Raw genomic sequence first — 19,281 nt, 5'->3', positions numbered from 1 at the left:
GGATTGTCTGCTATATGGGGCGTGTGGCCGGGCATGGCGGACTGTCTGCTATATGGGACGTTGTGGCCCGGCATGGCGGACTGTCTGCTATATGGGACGTTGTGCCCGGGCATGGCTGACTGTCTGCTATATGGGACGTTGTGGCCGGGCATGGCGGACGGTCTGCTATATGGGACGTTGTGCCCGGGCATGGCGGACTGTCTGCTATATGGGACGTTGTGGCCGGGCATGGCGGACTGTCTGCTATATGGGACGTTGTGGCCGGGCATGGCGGACTGTCTGCTATATGGGACGTTGTGGCCGGGCATGGCGGACTGTCTGCTATATGGGACGTTGTGGCCGGGCATGGCGGACTGTCTGCTATATGGGACGTTGTGGCCGGGCATGGCGGACTGTCTGCTATATGGGACGTTGTGGCCGGGCATGGCGGACTGTCTGCTATATGGGACGTTGTGCCCGGGCATGGCAGACTGTCTGCTATATGGGACGTTGTGGCCGGGCATGGCGGACTGTCTGCTATATGGGACGTTGTGGCCGGGCATGGCGGACTGTCTGCTATATGGGACGTTGTGGCCGGGCATGGCGGACTGTCTGCTATATGGGACGTTGTGGCCGGGCATGGCGGACTGTCTGCTATATGGGACGTTGTGGCCGGGCATGGCGGACTGTCTGCTATATGGGACGTTGTGGCCGGGCATGGCGGACTGTCTGCTATATGGGACGTTGTGGCCGGGCATGGCGGACTGTCTGCTATATGGGACGTTGTGGCCGGGCATGGCGGACTGTCTGCTATATGGGACGTTGTGCCCGGGCATGGCAGACTGTCTGCTATATGGGACGTTGTGGCCGGGCATGGCGGACTGTCTGCTATATGGGACGTTGTGGCCGGGCATGGCGGACTGTCTGCTATATGGGACGTTGTGGCCGGGCATGGCGGACTGTCTGCTATATGGGACGTTGTGGCCGGGCATGGCGGACTGTCTGCTATATGGGACGTTGTGGCCGGGCATGGCGGACTGTCTGCTATATGGGACGTTGTGGCCGGGCATGGCGGACTGTCTGCTATATGGGACGTTGTGGCCGGGCATGGCAGACTGTCTGCTATATGGGGCGTTGTGGCCGGGCATGGCGGACTGTCTGCTATATGGGACGTTGTGGCCGGGCATGGCGGACTGTCTGCTATATGGGACGTTGTGGCCGGGCATGGCAGACTGTCTGCTATATGGGACGTTGTGGCCGGGCATGGCGGACTGTCTGCTATATGGGACGTTGTGGCCGGGCATGGCGGACTGTCTGCTATATGGGACGTTGTGGCCAGGCATGGCAGACTGTCTGCTATATGGGGCGTTGTGGCCGGGCGTCTTGTATTGTAGGGTCTGCGCTCCTCATTCTCCGGTATTCTGGCAGCGCAGTCGTTTAGTCGTCTCGTTGATGGATCGGTTGGGAAATATTGAATGTGTTTTCTCTGTTGCATTGTTAGGAACAGTAATATTATTTTGTGCAGGGAGGAATAGCTGTGACCTCTGTGCATTGTAGGTGAAGTGGTCGTAGAGCTAGGAGCACCATCTGTAGCCAGCAAACATGCTGGGAGTTGTCTTCCGCCATCGCTGCAGCTCAGCAGGGGTTAATCCAGTTCTGCTGACTTCTGTGCTTGTAAAATGGCAGCCTGTGGGGGGATGGGCTTCCTCTGTCCACAGAGCTTGCCACCTCCCAGGGTTCCCAGCACAGTCCCTGGCTGTCAGCTGTTTAGCATGAGGTTAGTTCTGCATAGCATCCAGGATGATGAGCCTCCTCCTCCTCCGCCCACCCTCCATTTTAATGACTAGTGTTTGCAGATGTGAAGCCTCGCCCCACGCCAGCCGACCTTTGAACCAGCTTCTCCTTTCTTCTCTGTAATCCCTCCTTCCGACCTGCAGCATTGCTTTATTTTATATATTTATTTATTTTTTGCCATTTTTCCCCTCCTCCTCCAAATATAAGAACCAAGAAACAAGCCCCCAGATATCTAACCCCGTGATTGCCCAATCCTGTAGCTCCTGCACTGATCACCCCACTTTTCGCCTTTTTTTTTTTTTTCTGTTAACCATTGCCGTCCTGAATCTGGTGTAATTACACCCCCCCATCTTTCTCTCCTTCTCCCCCCCATAACTGGAAAATCAAGAAGTTGCTAAACCCCTTATGTTATTACTGTGATACTGAGGATGTGAGTATGTCTCCCCCCACCCCCCCGAAACTGAAATGTCTTTTGTCAGCAGCAACACGTCGCCATCCATGCTAAGCACCTACGCAGTGACATGTCGCCTTCACTATTGCATGCAGCACCTCGGGGACAGATCGCAGCCTGTAAATCTGCACCCAAAAAAAAAAAAAAGAAAAGTATTTCTTAGGACCAGGCGTATGGCGAGGCTATATATAGAACGCCCCTAAATAGACCTCCACTGGACCCCTCAGAGGGAGTGCCCTGGTTGTGGGGGGCTCAGTCATTTATAGTATGACCCCCATCAGTGCAGGTTTTGATCTTTTATCTTATATCTTTGGTTACATGTGTGTGTGTGTGTGGGGGGGGGGGGGCTAGGAAATGTTTGCTGCCACTTGTCACAAGACTCCCTGCATTAACCATGTGTGTGCCGGAGGCCGTCTCGAGAACCCCTCCCTCCCTTTTTCGAAATGTAATCAACTTGATGAGTGCGGCAGCCATCCGCCACTCCGATTAAACTAGCCTGAGCCTTCAGCTGCCGAGGCGCAAATAACTAATAATTAGGGATGTAACGTCGGCGAAAAAGCGTTTAGAATCGACTGTTGCAAAAATTAAAAATATAACCCTCATCGGCCACGGTGGTGTTGAGAGTTGTAGTTTTGCAACAACTGAAGAGCTGTAATTAGTCTTCTAGTTGTGCATTCGATGTTTTGTTGAGTATTTTTGGGGGAATGTAAACCTTGGTGTCAGCCTTATGTTTAGCAGGTATGCCAGTAAAAGGCCCGGCTGTGTAATTTGTGCATTCATAGGGCTTCAACGGAGGCCAAAAGAAAGTCTGGTGTTGGGTTGGTAAATGTTATTTTTCTTGTATATTTTTTTTTTTCATGATTGTATAGGAACATGTAAAGAAGGCGTGATCTATGGGATATATCGGGTGCTTTCTCATTTGTGCACATGTCCAAGCCGTCTAACTCATACCACTGACCAAAAGATGTGTGTGTATATATATATATATATATATATATATATATATATAAGTATATATATATATATATATACCAAGAAGTTGTGAGCAGGTATGTAGATAGATATTTATACACCGGCTCCCTACTTTTCATATTACCCATGGATCAGCCTAGAGCCGGCCCGGTTTCTGCAGTTCTCAGGGCTAACATGTGGCTATTCTCCTCTGTAATCCGAGTATACGGCAACGTCCGCTGCCGGATATATCTGTAATGGAGCACACACCGGTGGACCCGGCCTCGGAGCTTCTTTTCTGGGAGTTTTAGTATTCCCGGCATGTACTCCGAGGATTAGATGAGCCAGCGAGTACCCTGAGTGCCTGTAATCTCATCTGGTGGAAAAGAGCAGCGATCCCGGCAGCCCGTGGAGACGTTCCTCTCTGTAGGGTTGCGGAGACTGCCATGCTGCTAATTAAACACAGGTTCTAATATGTTCGCACCGGGCCGAACAATTTGCCTAATTTTTCCTGTAATTGAATGGCTTTTTTAAGTAGAGACTTAGAAATGAGCATCAATAGTGGCAGTGCCCACATTTATTAAAGAAGGACTTGGATACTGTTGGGGGCTCGGAGTGGACGGGGCTGTTCTCTAGATCGGTGAGGGTCCGAGTAATTTGCACATGGCCTATCCTACAGATAGATGAAAACTTTATCTTGCTAAAAACCTTTTATTGGGCATTTGTGCTGTTTTTAATTTTTTAAACTTAACGGTGGGGAAGGGATTCTCTTTGAAGAAAGTAATAAATACGGTAATATTTAGCAATGGAATCCGACACTAACCCCAGCACCGCTTGTCCGCTGGATCGGAAATGGTGACCACCATTCACGTTGACCCAACAGTGAGTCACCCTGGTGGTCCAGGCGTCATCATGTCCCATCTGGCAGAGACTGAGAACAAGTATTGTTTGTTAAAATCCATTTAATTGTCTTACGTGGGGGCAACGATCAAGACCACCAATCCGGAATGGATCAACAGTCAACATGTGCACTACTGCACCATTCATTTTCTCTGTATTTTTGAAAATAAGCGTGGTAAAGTGTCTTCCATGACATAAGGCCACATAGATGTCATAGAGGGTCTCCCATTCACCCCTTAATGGGTTGTCCAGTGAAGATAATTTGATAACTTGAAGGCCGCTGGGATCTGCACCAATCAGCAGAACGGGAATTTCTATCCCCGGTAGAATGGAGCAACCCGACCGCCGGACCATTAATTCCCCCAGAGGGCTACCGAGCACTGAGCTGAATGGAGCGGCGGTGGAGCATGCTCACTTGAATTAAAGGGCCTCATCCTGGCGATCAATTTGGGTCCTGATCTATAGGTTATCTATTTTCACTGGACATCCCCTTTAGCGATGATGGGCCCCGTTTGATGAAAAAAGTGGTGGTTCATAAGCCAGATCTTCTCTGATGTAAATAGAAAGTAATGAAAACTGGTTTTATTTGGGCATGATTGACTGTTTTGTTTTGTTTTTTTTACTTTTTCCTAAACTTTTTATTTTCTCCCATTACAGGGAGGACGGTGAGTTAGAGGAGGGTGAACTTGAAGATGACGGAGGTGAGGATGCCAGCCACGATGTCCCCGAGCCGCCGGCCCCAAAGGAGAAGGAGGAGAAACATCACAGTGAATCGGATGACGAGAAGTCGCATCGAAAAATGAAAAGAAAACGCAGAAAGGAAAAAGAGAAGCGAAGAGCAAAGAAGAAAAGAAAGTCTAAGCACAAGGTATATAGAAATGGTGGAAATGATCAGAGAGCATACGGTGCGCGCTCCTGTACAGCTGTCTGACCATTATAACACCAGTTCAGACAAACTTATTTTGCAGTTCATTTATGGACTGGACTGACCGCAGGTCTCTTGACCCAAATGTTCAGCCTCATACTGTATACAATATGTTGATCTTCTGTTCCTTAGCGTCATGCATCATCTAGTGAAGAATATTCTGACTATAGTGATGACTCGGACTTCAGTCCTAGTGAAAAACTTCACCGCAAATACAGAGAATACAGCCCCTCATATCCTCCGGTAAGTGCCGTCTTCCTCTTAGTGATACACATGTTTTTGGGGAGGTTTTAGCCTATAGGATACTACATGTGAAAAACTTCATTTGGTATATAAGTACCGTATTTTCATTTCTTTATTTTAACATCATCAGTCGTACTCTCATAACGCCCCACCTCCAAAGAAGGGCTACCACAACATGGACAGCAAGAGCTATGGCATGTACGACGAGTATGAGAATGACCAGTATGGGGAGTATGAAGACGACGAGGGGGATGATATGGGTAAAGATGAATATGATGATTTTGCCAAGGAGCTGAACCAATATCGAAGGGCCAAAGAGGGCAACCATCGTGGTAGAGGTAAGCGACAGTCTGCACAACCTTGTGGATGAACGTAGTCGGCCGGGTCAGAATTGTAGGACCTCTGACCATGCTGTAGTCGTCAGTCTGCTAAGATTTGTAGTAATAAATATTGCTTAATATTTAAGGTTTAATTAAGTAACTCCATTTACTTTTTTTTCCCCCAGGAATGAGAGGAAGGATTAAGTTGATACGTGGTCGGGGAAGAGGGATGATGCGTGGAAGAGGCTTCAGAGGGAGAGGCAGCAGAGGAAGAGTTTACTCTGGAGAGGAACACCAAGATGATGAGGAGATGTACGATGAAGAAATGGAAGTGAGTGGCACAATCATGTAACAGGACATGATAACCCTGTAGATATGTGTCCCCTTTATTTTATATAATTAACAAAGCTGAACATCAGCAGATCAGAAGTTACTTGTGGTTACAGACAGTGCAGCAAACATTTTAAGTTCAGTCTCTTACGTCAAAAAGGTTTCAATATTTTATATTTGCACCGATTGTAATTTTCCATTAAGTAAATGGTACATAGAGCATCTATCACCAATCTGGCTGCACCTTTTATTTCATAAAACAATAGTCAACCACACATTGTTAATTTTTAGTAATTACCATCTGTTCATGAGGATCTATCATCAGTTTGAGCAGCTTATACTGGCCACATTGTGGAATCGTGGGTGCAGAGCTGAATGAAATGTATTTTTCAATTTCTCCTCTCCGTTGTGAAGATATTAGCTTGTCAAGTTTAATTTATTATTTCAAGGAAGTGTTACCAGTGATTTTTTTTTTTTTTTTTTTGGTCTGGGTGCAGTTACTTTTTCACCTCATGCTGACACCCATTGCTTGTGATTGGTCAAAGTCATGCAGGGGAAAAAAGCAAGTCAGAAAAAAGCTTAAAGGGAACCTGTCACCCCGTTTTTTGAGATTGAGCTATAAATACTGTTAAATAGGGCCTGCGCTGTGCGTTACTATAGTGTATGTAGTGTACCCTGATTCCCCATGTATGCTGAGAAATACATTACCAAAGTCGCCGTTTTCGCCTGTCAATCAGGCTGGTCTGGTCAGGTGGGCGTGTTCACAGCGCTCTTTTCTTCCCCAGCTTTCCGTTGGTGGCGTAGTGGTGTGCGCATGTCCAGAGTTCCGACTTCCCTGCGCCCACGTGAAGACACAGCGCGCGATCTGCGCTGTAATCCCTTGCATCGGTGGGGGCGGCCATCTTCCTGGGGCCGCGCGTGCGCAGATGGAGTGCTCTGCTGCACGGGGCTTCAGGAAAATGGCCGCGGGATGCCGCGCGTGCGCATTAGAGATCGCGGCGGCCATTTTCCCAAAGCCGAGATGCAAACTCGGCTTTGGGAAAATGGCCGCCGCGATCTCTAATGCGCACGCGCGGCATCCCGCGGCCATTTTCCTGAAGCCCCGTGCAGCAGAGCACTCCATCTGCGCACGCGCGGCCCCAGGAAGATGGCCGCCCCCACCGATGCAAGGGATTACAGCGCAGATCGCGCGCTGTGTCTTCACGTGGGCGCAGGGAAGTCGGAACTCTGGACATGCGCACACCACTACGCCACCAACGGAAAGCTGGGGAAGAAAAGAGCGCTGTGAACACGCCCACCTGACCAGACCAGCCTGATTGACAGGCGAAAACGGCGACTTTGGTAATGTATTTCTCAGCATACATGGGGAATCAGGGTACACTACATACACTATAGTAACGCACAGCGCAGGCCCTATTTAACAGTATTTATAGCTCAATCTCAAAAAACGGGGTGACAGGTTCCCTTTAAACGTGGCTTATGCAGTGTGAGACGTGTATTGTCACACAGCCCTGCTGTCCTCTGTACTCACTGTAGTGTATTGAGTAGTACAGCAGAGCTGACAATGTCCTGAGGACTGCAAGAGGTGTTTGTAATAACGCACAGCTCTGCTGTATTCCCCCCTCACTGACTGCCCTGAGATGAAAACTTATAGCGGTGTTTGTAATGACACACAACTCTGCTCTACTCTATACAGTAGGTGTAAAGATCACAGAGGAGAGCAGGGCTGTAAGGCCTCTTTCACACTTCCGTCTTCTGCTGTGCGTCGTCGTGCAGTAAAATGACGTATCGACGGACGTCATGAAAATAGTGAAAAACGTGAGTGACGCATCCAGTGTAATGACGGATGCGTTGTTTGTGTTGTTGCCACAATTTCAATGGAGAAATTTGAGGGACTCCATTGTCCGGAAGAGAGAGGGAGAGGGACTTTTTTCCGGATTTGAAAATCCTTCCAGGCATGCTCAGAGGGGAAAAACGGGATCCGTCGCTGGATTCCGGTGTGTGACGGTCAGCGACTGATCCTGCGTCCATAGGCTTCCATTATAGCCGACGACGGAAACCACAGGACCCGTCATTGACCGATTTTACGTCATGCAGAAAAAACATTCCTCTGAACGTTTTCTCTCCACGATGGACCGCTATTTTCCGATGGATCCAGTGCACGACGGATGAAACGGATGGCAATCCGTCGCTAATACAAGTCTATGGGAAAATGCAGGATCCTGCAAATTTTTTTGCAGGATCCTGCATTTTCAAAAATCGACGCATTTCGATGTGAGACAAAAGACGGAAGTGTGAAAGTAGCCTAAGGGTACTTTCACACTAGCGTTTTTTTAAATCCGTCACAATGCGTCGTTTTGCAGAAAAAACGCATCCTGCAAAAGTGCTTGCAGGATGCGTTTTTTCCCCATAGACTTCTATTGACGACGCATTTGCGACGGATTGGCACACTTCGCATCCGTCTTGCGACGGAGGCGTTGTGCTTTTGTGGACCGTCGGGAGAAAAAAACCCTACATGTAACGTTTTTTTCTCCCGACGGACCGCTTTTTCCGACCGCGCATGCGCGGCCGGAACTCCACCCCCACCTCCCCGCACCTTACAATGGGGCAGCGGATGCGCCGGAAAAATGCATCCGCTGCCTCTATTGTGCAATGCAGCAAACGCTAGCGTCAGAATCTCTCCCCGACGCATTGCGACGGGGAGATTCCGACGCTAGTGTGAAAGAAGCCTAAGACAGAAAAAGGCTATTCTAAGCTTCTCTAAGCATATGTTTTTGTTTTTTTTTTTACTCCTGGCATGATGCCTACTGTTTGATTGGTCAACGTCTTTCAGGAGAAAAAGTAACCACCCACAAAGTAGAATAACCCCCTTTCTAGCAACAGTCGGGTCCAAACTTCCAGGTTGTGGTATTCTGGCATTAAGCTAATTGTATTAAACTGTTCCCAGTATGCTGATGAGGAGATGATGGGCGATGAAGACTATGATGACTACTCAAAAGAGCTGAACCAGTATCGCAAGTCTAAAGATGGCAGAGGTAGAGGTAAGGTTTTGCTTTATGCCACATGTAATAAAAGAAATGAGAGACTGGAGACCAGAGTTATGGATTTGATAACATTTGTATTTCCCAATCTTTAAGGCTTTTTTAGGCCCCGGGGTCGAGGGCTACGTGGACGAGGATACAAAGGCATGATTCGTGGGAGAGGAAGAGGCAGAGGGAAAGGAAATGATGACGATGATTACTACGAAGAAGACGGAGTAAGCGGAATACTTTTCTCTTTGCTTATCTGTTGTAATTAAAGGGCCAGTTAAAATTCCCAGTTCTGAGGGTCAGCGCTTACTTAATCTTCCCAGTGTCTTCTGATATTGCTTTTATTTTTTATATTTGCAACTTCTCATGTATTTGCAGGTTAAGTGATCAGTTGCCGCGTTTCCCAACATCAGAACCCCTTACTAATCATGCGTACCCCCTTTGAGTCGAGTCTGAGTGACGCTTCTTTTTTCAGAGTCTGTGAGCCGAGTACACAGACACACCTAGTATAAGACACACCTAGGGTTAAACAACAGAAAATAGAAAACATAATATTTCATTCTAATTACAGCTGCCCTGGTAATGTAACAAAGTGCAGGAGTTAATGTCATGAACGTTGGCGGCCTAGGGCAAAAAAGGTGTAGAAGTGGGGATCATACCTGTGGTCTAATGTACAGTTGTGGCCAAAAGTATTGACACACCTGCAATTCTGTCAGATAATACTCCCGTTTCTTCCTGAAAATGATTGCAAACACAAATTGTTTGTTATTATCTTCATTTAATTTGTCTTAAATGAAAAACACAAAAAGAATTGTCCTAAAGCCAAATTGGATAAAATTGGAAAAATCATGTGATACTTCTCTAATTTGTGTAATTAACAGCACCTGTAACTTACCTGTGGCACCTAACAGGTGTTGGCAATAACTATATCACACTTGCAGCCAGTTGACATGGATTAAAGTTGACTCAACCTCTGTCCTGTGTCCTTGTGTGTACCACATTGAGCATGGAGGAAAGAAAGAAGACCAAAGAACTGTCTGAGGACTTGAGAAACCAAATTGTGAGGAAGCATGAGCAATCTCAAGGCTACAAGTCCATCTCCAAAGACCTGAATGTTCCTGTGTCTACCGTGCGCAGTGTCATCAAGAAGTTTAAAGCCCATGACACTGTGGCTAACCTCCCTAGATGTGGACGGAAAAGAAAAATTGACAAGAGATTTCAACGCAAGATTGTGCGGATGTTGGATAAAGAACCTCGACTAACATCCAAACAAGTTCAAGCTGCCCTGCAGTCCGAGGGTACAACAGTGTCAACCCATACTATCCGTCGGCGTCTGAATGAAAAGGGACTGTATGGTCGGAGACCCAGGAAGACCCCACTTCTTACCCCGAGACATAAAAAAGCCAGGCTGGAGTTTGCAAAAACTTACCTGAAAAAGCCTAAAACGTTTTGAAAGAGATTTTTGGGCAAAGGCATCAACATAGAGTTTACAGGAGAAAATAGAGGCATTCAAAGAAAAGAACACAGTCCCTACAGTCAAACATGGTGGAGGTTCTCTGATGTTTTGGGGTTGCTTTGCTGCCTCTGGCACTGGACTGCTTGACCGTGCGCATGGCATTATGAAGTCTGAAGACTACCAACAAATGTTGCAACATAATGTAGGGCCCAGTGTGAGAAAGCTGGGTCTCCCTCAGAGGTCATGGGTCTTCCAGCAGGACAATGACCCAAAACATACTTCAAAAAGCACTAGAAAATGGTTTGAGAGAAAGCACTGGAGACTTCTAAGGTGGCCAGCAATGAGTCCAGACCTGAATCCCATAGAACACCTGTGGAGAGATCTAAAAATGGCAGTTTGGACAAGGCACCCTTCAATTATCAGGGACCTGGAGCAGTTTGCCAAAGAAGAATGGTCTAAAATTCCAGCAGAGCATTGTAAGAAACTCATTGATGGTTACCGGAAGCGATTGGTCGCAGTTATTTTGGCTAAAGGTTGTGCAGCCAAGTATTAGGCTGAGGGTGCCAATACTTTTGTCTGGCCCATTTTTGGAGTTTTGTGTGAAATGATCAATGTTTTGCTTTTTGCCTCATTTTCTTTTTGTGTTTTTTCATTTAAGACAAATTAAATGAAGATAATAATACCAAATAATTTGTGATTGCAATCATTTTCAGGAAGAAACTGAGTATTATCTGACAGAATTGCAGGGGTGTCAATACTTTTGGCCACAACTGTACAGTTTATTGGGGAGTTGAAATAAAGACTAATGTGCATCAAATACCATCCTTTTACTTTAACAGTCTTGTTCCTAAAGAGCACAGCTACCTTTATTGTGGCGTCACCTACGTGCTACGATAGCAGATTGCTGCATGGTTACCGGACATGTGAACTCAGTCTACAGCTATGTCAACACGCAGCATGTGTTTTTTTGTTTTTTTCTGCAGCCTAATCTTGTTTTCTTGGCCGTCTATGTTTAATACACTGGGTTTTATTCACCAAAAATGCTGCAAATCCCGTTTACATGTTTTGCACTTTGTCATTGTTTTCTATGGATGAAAAAAATGCCATAGAATTGACATGCTGCAGATTTAAACAACGCTGCCGGGCTCATTCAGTAAAAAGAAAAGTGTGCATGAGATTTCTGAAATCTCATAGCTTTTGCAGGTACTGTCAAATGCAGCTGTTTATTTGCATTTTGCTGTGGCTTCTTCCAGGGGCACACACTTTTTTAGGAAAATGTTGTTTCTTATGCACAGAAATATGCACAATATGTCTATATTATGCTCAACGAAGATGGGATCTAAGGCAGCACAAATATTCCACTTAGTAAAGCCGCACATAGCGATAAGTCTTCTCACAATCCTCTTTGTTGATCAGGACGGAGGGATGTACAGAAGTGACTATGACAAGTCGTACCATCGGCAGGACAAGAAAGGGAAGGTGATCTGTAAATACTTTGTGGAGGGCCGGTGTACCTGGGTGAGTACAGTTTTCTTTGAAGAGTTACTTCAGTAGAGTGAACGCCTCGTATGCAAAATTTACCTAAGTAAGGCTATGTGCACACGTTCAGGATTTCTCGCAGAAAATTCCTGAGAAAAACATGTAATTTTCTGCAAGAAATCTGCATGTGTTTTTGATGCGTTTTTTTCCGGACATTTCCCAATGCATTTTGTAGTGGGAAATCCGCAAAAAAAAACCCGCAAAATTAGTGAACATGCTGCGTTTTTTTACCGCGAAAAAAACGCATCATGTGCACAAAACATGCGGAAATCATTCTAAATGATGGGATGCTTATTGTATGCGGGGTTTTTTTGCGGTTTTATAACGTTTTTATTGGGAAAAACCACGAAAAAACAGCAACGTGTGCACACAGCCTAAAGGTGCAAATGTCTAATTACATGGCTTTTCTTTCACTGTAGTCCACCGATCAGTACTTGGAAATAGTGTATTCTCTGTTAGGGAAATCATAGAAGTGCAAAACTCAGGCTATGTGCACACGTCAGGATTTCTTGCAGAAATTTTCCTGACAAAAACCGGACAATTCTGCCAGAAATCCGCATGCGTTTTTTTGTGCGTTTTCCCCCAAATGCATAGAATTGCGGGAAAAACGCAGAAAATCCGCAAAAATAATGAACATGCTCATTTTTTTTTACCGCGATGCGTTTTTTTTGCGGAAAAAAAACGCATCCATGTGCACAAAACATGCAGAATGCATTCTAAATGATAGAATGCATCATGTATGCGTTTTTAATGAGTTTTTATAGCGTTTTTAGCGCGAAAAAACGCAAATAAAATGCGAAAAACCTGAACGTGTGAACATAGCCTGACACGTCATCGCTGGTTTGCCTCCTACCTTAAAGGGTAGTTTTTCAAAGAGATGCACATGAGCGTCCTGCTCGCCTCTAAATGTAGAACATCATTTTTATTTTTTTTTTAAAGATTTTTATTTTATGCATAATGTAATGCAGCTGTACTTTTCTTTCCTGATTGCAATTCTTCTGTTTTCTGCAGAGGGAACAGTGTAATTTCAGCCATGATGTGGAAGTTCCAAGACGCCGTGGACTTTGCAAGTTCTATATGACGGGTTACTGTGCAAGAGGAGAAAGCTGCCCGTACATGCACAATATCCTTTCTGAAATGATTGAATGCATGGGTGTCGTGTATGTCTGTAACATGTATGGCGCTGATTCCCCTCCGTGCAGCGCTGGTGCTGGCTGTGTCATGCAGCCGTCACTCCAGCTCAGATTGCATCAGGTTAACCTCTTAAATGCCACCGAAAAGTCCATTGGCTTTCACATGACACAACTGCGGGGTGCTGATGGGTTTGCTATGGGACCCTGGGGGTCTTCTGAAGGGCCTCCATGTGTATATATATATATGTATAGTATATCAAGGGTAAACCACCACCCTTTTCTCCCAATATAAACAGGAAAATGAAACCAATAAACCTGAAAAATGTATCAAAATATCATATGTATCCTAGTTATATCAGTAGAAATGTTAGTTCGGTGGCGAAAAAGAGTCCTTGCAGAATTCCATCGATTGTTATTGTTTCAGAAAATGACAACACAAATTAGTGGGGGTTTTTCCTACAAAGTTATGCATTTTTGTCACCATTTTAAAAAGAAATGTATACAAGTTTGGTTTCGCCGTTATCGCGCTGACTAGGAGAATCATGTTACCCAGTCATTTTTACTGCACAAGTAAAGCCGTAAAAGCAAATCCCTAAAAACAATACCTGTGTTGAGTTTTTCACCATTTCCCTGCACATTATATAATGAAATGATTAGTGTCATTCAGAAATGCACCTCGTCCTGCAAAAGTAAGCCTTCATATGGATATGTTGACGGAAAAATTAAAAAAGTTATAACTCTTGGAAGCAAAGGTAGAACTAAAGTGCAAAAATGAAAAATTGCAAGATCGTTAAAGAGAATCTGTTAGCCGATTTTGCTTTTTAATCTAACGGCAGCATGATGTAGGAACAGAGACCCTGATTAAGTCAATCTATAACTTGCTGGTCTGCTTGTTGTCATGTTGATACAATCAGTTTTCTCTGCTGCAGATCTAGCAGAGCTCTGAATGCTGAGCCCTGTATGACCCAGCCCACACCGCTGTGGCAATTTTGTCTATACTGTGCATAGACAGAAAGCTGCCGTTCAGTGGTGGAGGTGAGGCTACACAGAGAAGTTGACTAGGAGGCATGAGACACCTAGTCCTGTAGTGATAATGTCTTGCTGATAAAGCACTGATTGCATTTTAACAGCAACACACAGCCTAGTAAGTGGCACATAACGGAATCAGGGTCTAAGCTCCTACATCATGCTGCTCTTAGATTTTATAGCATTTCTTGTATGCCTTAATGCACACACCGCATGCTCAGTAGTAATCTTCCCTGCATCTATTTTAGCTTTCTGCCCATCAGACCAAACTATAAATCGAGGCGCCGTTCCTACAGCATAGTTTGAGGAGGTCCTTAGGCCCCTTTGACACATCCGTTTTTTGTCATTGGTCACAATCCATCGAATTAAAAAAAAAAAAAAAAACGGATCCAGCGACTGATGCCGCCAGATCCGTTTTTTCCTCATAGACTTGTATTAGCGACGGATTGCGATGGGTGGCCTCACGTTTCATCCGTCGGATCTGTAGAAAATTGTCCGGCGGCCAGAGACAACAGACAAAGTAACTTTTTTTGTGTATGTCGAAAAAACCGGACAGCGACGGATTTGTTGCCATCAATCGTTTGCTGGAATGGAAGCCTATGGCGCCAGATCTGTCAAATGATAGAATCTGGCGACAGATTCTGTTTTTTTTTAACTGAGCATGCTCCGATCCAATTAGCCAGATCCGCTAGTTGGATCCATCCAAAAACCGGATCCGTCGCATCAGTTTTTCACAATCTGTGACGGATCCGTCGAGCCAACGGATTGTGACTGACAGCAAAAAACTGATGTGTGAATGGGGCCTAACTGACCATTCGGTGTGAGAAGGATTGTACCATGCTTGTAGTGTCTTCTCCTTAACATTTCTCACATGATTTCCCGTGTAAGCTCTATCACACTACAGGCAACTGTGTCAATGGCGATGAATGCATGTTCTCACACGATCCGCTGACCGACGAGACCCAGGGATTGCTTGATAAGGTAAGATGGTGGGATTTTTCATTCTGTTCTGTGCAGGTGATTGCCTTGGTTATCGGCCTCACTGCAGTCTTGGAGTGGCCGGTTTCTTAGGCACGGACAGTGGCTCTGAAGCTGGCCAGATCACTAGATCCTCCCATGCTGCAGTGGTAAAGCGTCGTCTGCTAGCAGCCTGGGAGTGGGCTCAGTTCAGACCGGTGGTGCGGCCATGCTCTGGTCCAAAGTGTCAATAATCAGGAGCGCACTCCTCTGCAGACAATAAGACTGGAGCGGTGCTGCTGAAGCATAAGAGCAGGCAATTCAATTAAGCATACTATTCCTTAATATACAAGTGTAGGTTCACTGAAGGGAAAGCCTTTGCTTGAACCTCTATGAGCCTGTGAGATCTGTGATGTTCTGACAGTACGTTGTATCTCATCAGATATTAGCTGAAGACGCAGAAGCTGGTGCCGAAGATGAGAAGGATGTGGAGGAACTAAAGAAGCAAGGAATTAATCCTCTACCGAAACCACCACCTGGAGTCGGCCTCCTTCCTACACCTTCTGCTCCAACAGGATCGTCTGGGTCTTGTGAGCCATTGTCCCCAACCTCTTTTCCACCTAACGCACCTTTATCAACATCTGACAGTTCTAGCTCCGGACCAGGTCCTGGAGGGGTAATTCCAGATATCCAAATGCCTGGAAGTCCTTTGTCAGGAGGCAGTGTTCAAGGAGCTTCAGGGCCAATTCCCGAAGGCCCTTGTCAAGTTATTGGAGGTCTCGGTGGTCCCATGCTTAGTGGCGGCCCGATGCCAGCTGGACAGATGCTTGGTGATCTTATGCCTGGTATTCCAGTCCCTGAAGATCCAATGCCAGGAGGCCCCATGCACTCGATGCATATTGGACCTGATGAAATCTTTCCTCCTGAAGGCCCATTACCTCCTTACCCAGGCGGCCCTATGCATCCCTACCCAGGAGGCCCCATGCCACCTATGCCAGTAGGACCTGGAGTTCCAATCATGTCCCCAATGCCGCATGAGCTTGATCTTGCAATGCTTGGAAGCCCTGAAGATGGAGGCCCACCACTGGACCTAATGCCAGGAAGTCCTGATGGATCTGACCTTATGGATCCACAGATGTGCCAACGAAAAATACCATCACTGTTTGAAATTGTGGTGCGTCCCACTGCCCACTTGGCTCACAAACTAGGTGTTAGGTGAGTTATGGTGAATAACAAGTCCTTTTATTATATGTAGATAGGAAACTTCAGCATTTTAATATATCGTTTTTGTCTTGATTTATTTTTTTAGGCCACCCGGGCAACCAGACGGACCTACAGGACTATCTCCACAAAGATTTCCTGGCCCCATACATCATGAAATGGGTTTAGAGGAAGGTCCCCCTATATTGCCTTATGGACCCGAAGAGGTCCCTGAAATGATAGTTGATGGTCCTCCTCCCCCAGACTTCTATGGTGAATATTATCAAGACCCCAGTTTGGAAATTGACCCTAACATCATGGGAGACACAGGTATGTGTAACCTTTCAAGGTTAGTTGAAGAACCCGAGGGTTATTTGACCGACATCTGCAGTGGATGGATAGTTATAATCTGTTAGCATATAGGTACATGCGCACACAGTCAGAATCCCTTGGATGGTCGGTGTATGCCCAAGTAAAAAACGAAAATGACAAAATCTCCTTGTCCTCAAGGGAAAAAAGTGACTTTGTGTTAAAGGGAAGCTGTCAGTAGGTTTTTGCTATGTAATCTAACAGCAGCATGATGTAGGGACAGAGATTCTGATTCCGGTGATGTCATTTAGTTTACTAGGTGCAGAAGTTGTGACACAATCTCGCTTTTCTATGCTGCAGAGCTCGAATGCTGAGCTGTGTATAACTCCGCCCACATCACCGCTAATCAATGTTGGGGGCGTGGTTGGACTAGGATGCACGAGACACCTAGTCCTGTAGTGATAATCTCCCTCTGAGAACACTAGTTTTATTGAAACAGCAAAACACAGACTAGTAAGTTACACATCGCTGGAACCAAGGTCTCTGCCCCTACATCAAAGTACAAAGTGTGTTCTCTGCTGCATGATTCATAGGACATATGATTGGCTGTTTCTAATATGACCAGAGTTTGGTCCCTACAGGCTACCATTGCCGACTTTCATGTACAGACAGATAGGAATTTTTCCATATTTTCCAGTAATACAATTTCTTTTCCCGACTAGGTGTCTATGAAGACTATGGCAGACTACAGGAAGACCCCCGACAGTACCATGAGCAGCCTCCAGAGCAGGGTTCAGAGAATCCCGAAGCCCCATCCTCTTTCAATAAAGTCAATATTCCGGACTTTTTGCCCTCTGCCCAGCGTGCCCTATTCCTGCGCATCCAGCAGAAGCAGCAAGAAGAAGAACGGGCAAAAAGGTCGGCTGGAAGCTCCCTGCAGGAAAAGGACAATGAAGAAGGTGATGAAACATTCTGTATTTTTTCTTTCTTCAAGTTTTATCAACAAAATAGCTATAAAATAGGAGAAAAAGGGGCAAAAGTCTATTAATCTCCAGTGTATTGGTAAAGAAGGGCACCTGCTGGAGAGTGGTGGTACTGCACCTGTATATTGGTTTACAGCCTTATGCCGTGAAGTAAATGTCCGTATATTGTAACATATCGGATATAAGGTCTATCCTACATGATATCACATCAGGATTTACCTGCTGTTCCATGGTGAATGAAATGGCATTATTCTGCTTATATGCTCTATGTATTAATCTCCGTATGCTTTATTTTCCGCAGGTGATACTGGTAACTGGTACTCCAGCGATGAGGAGGAAGGTGGAAGCAGTGTGACTTCGATACTTAAGACTTTGCGGCAACAGTCTTCTAACCGCCCGACTCAGCAGGTCCCCGCAAGAGACCCTGGTGCCAGTGGTCCCGTTGATACCCGCCTAAAAAAGAGTCAGGGAAACCGTCCCACAGATCCCCGTTTGTCTCGTGATCCCCGGATTTCACGAAATACCGATTCCACCCCAGCTGAGGCAGGGCTCAGTGCCCCAAGGTTGGCCAGACAGGCGCCTCAGTCAAAACAAGACTCGCCAGTTAGTAAGGTGGCTGCGGACGAGGAAGAAACGGAGAGGTTTCTGCGTGATAAAACTGCTAATATACCCTTAGATCCTCTCCCTGGGCAGACATTACGAGACCCACGCAGCCAGCTACAGCAGTTCAGCCACATCAAAAAGGACATAAGTTTGAGTAAACCAAGTTTTGCCAGGACTGTTTTGTGGAGTCCTGAAGACCTTATCCCACTTCCCATCCCCAAACAAGACTTTATGCCAGTGCCAACCGCATTACAGGCTATGCCAGTTCTTGATCCACGGCTCAACCGTCCAGCCACTCATGACCCCCGTCAGCGGGCATCTGCCCCTGATGCACCAGCACCTAATTCAAGCCTCCCTGACTTCGAACTATTATCTAGAATTTTGAAGACCGTCAATGCTGCTTCTGTGACACCATGTCCTGCGCCAGCCCCCACCGAGAAACCTTGTGATCCCCGAACTCGTAAACCGCCTGCTGACCCACGGCTGCAGAAAGCAACAGAGCCTCCGAAACCCCCCGAGCCCAGCCAGCCCCTTCCAATATTACCTCCTACGGAAAGCACACCGACAATTGCCCCCTACGATCCCCGTGTGCTGAGTGCAGGCGGGTTGAGCAAGCCTAGCGGTCAAAGTAATGTTCTGAGCAACATCAGCTTATACGACCCCAGGACGGGGGGCAGCAAGACCTCGACTGAGGCTGTGCCGAGCGATGTGGCACCAAAGGGATCGGAGAACAAAGCTGCCAGCAAATCAAAAGAGCCCCTGTTTGTGCGCAAGTCTGCTCTCGACCAGCCAGATGCCGACAAGCCAAATTCGGAGCCTGCCACGGATCGGTACAACAGTTACAATCGGCCACGTCCTAAGACCCAAACTGCTTCTGAAAGCAGCCAGCCCGCTGTCCACAACCTCCCCGTCCCACCCGTCTACGGCTTGGTCAAGCAGGCGGCAAAGTCCGGCAGCGGCAGCCCCTTCGCAGGCAATAGCCCAACGCAGGAAACTGAGCAGGACGCTGGTTCCTTGAAGGATGTTTTTAAAGGATTTGATCCCACGGCATCTCCATTCTGCCAGTAGTGTTCATACCATCCCAACCGATATATATATATATATATATATATATATATATATATATATATATATATATATATATATATATATA

The 19,281-nt window shown here is 46.3% G+C and overlaps 1 protein-coding gene across 4 annotated transcripts in view; it reads left to right on the top strand.

Moving 5' to 3' along the window:
* The window catches only part of ZC3H4 (zinc finger CCCH-type containing 4), a 32,386-nt gene extending 13,105 nt beyond the window's left edge, over positions 1-19,281 (top strand). For 3 of the 4 annotated variants that reach the window (XM_069746791.1, XM_069746790.1, XM_069746794.1), the window contains exons 2-14: positions 4,733-4,943; positions 5,133-5,243; positions 5,374-5,581; positions 5,749-5,894; positions 8,841-8,934; positions 9,031-9,149; positions 11,795-11,896; positions 12,929-13,042; positions 14,950-15,057; positions 15,476-16,248; positions 16,343-16,563; positions 17,265-17,501; positions 17,827-19,281. In XM_069746791.1, coding sequence (XP_069602892.1) covers positions 4,733-4,943; positions 5,133-5,243; positions 5,374-5,581; positions 5,749-5,894; positions 8,841-8,934; positions 9,031-9,149; positions 11,795-11,896; positions 12,929-13,042; positions 14,950-15,057; positions 15,476-16,248; positions 16,343-16,563; positions 17,265-17,501; positions 17,827-19,196 — 3,814 coding nt within the window. In that variant the 3' untranslated portion in view covers positions 19,197-19,281. Of the gene's footprint in view, positions 1-1,847; positions 2,204-4,732; positions 4,944-5,132; positions 5,244-5,373; positions 5,582-5,748; positions 5,895-8,840; positions 8,935-9,030; positions 9,150-11,794; positions 11,897-12,928; positions 13,043-14,949; positions 15,058-15,475; positions 16,249-16,342; positions 16,564-17,264; positions 17,502-17,826 lie in introns of those variants that run through there. The other variant, XM_069746793.1, reaches the window with a different exon arrangement.

Source organism: Ranitomeya imitator, chromosome 2 (assembly GCF_032444005.1).
Source record: "Ranitomeya imitator isolate aRanImi1 chromosome 2, aRanImi1.pri, whole genome shotgun sequence".
Lineage (NCBI taxonomy): Eukaryota > Metazoa > Chordata > Amphibia > Anura > Dendrobatidae > Ranitomeya > Ranitomeya imitator.
This window is presented reverse-complemented; position numbering and strand designations above follow the sequence as displayed.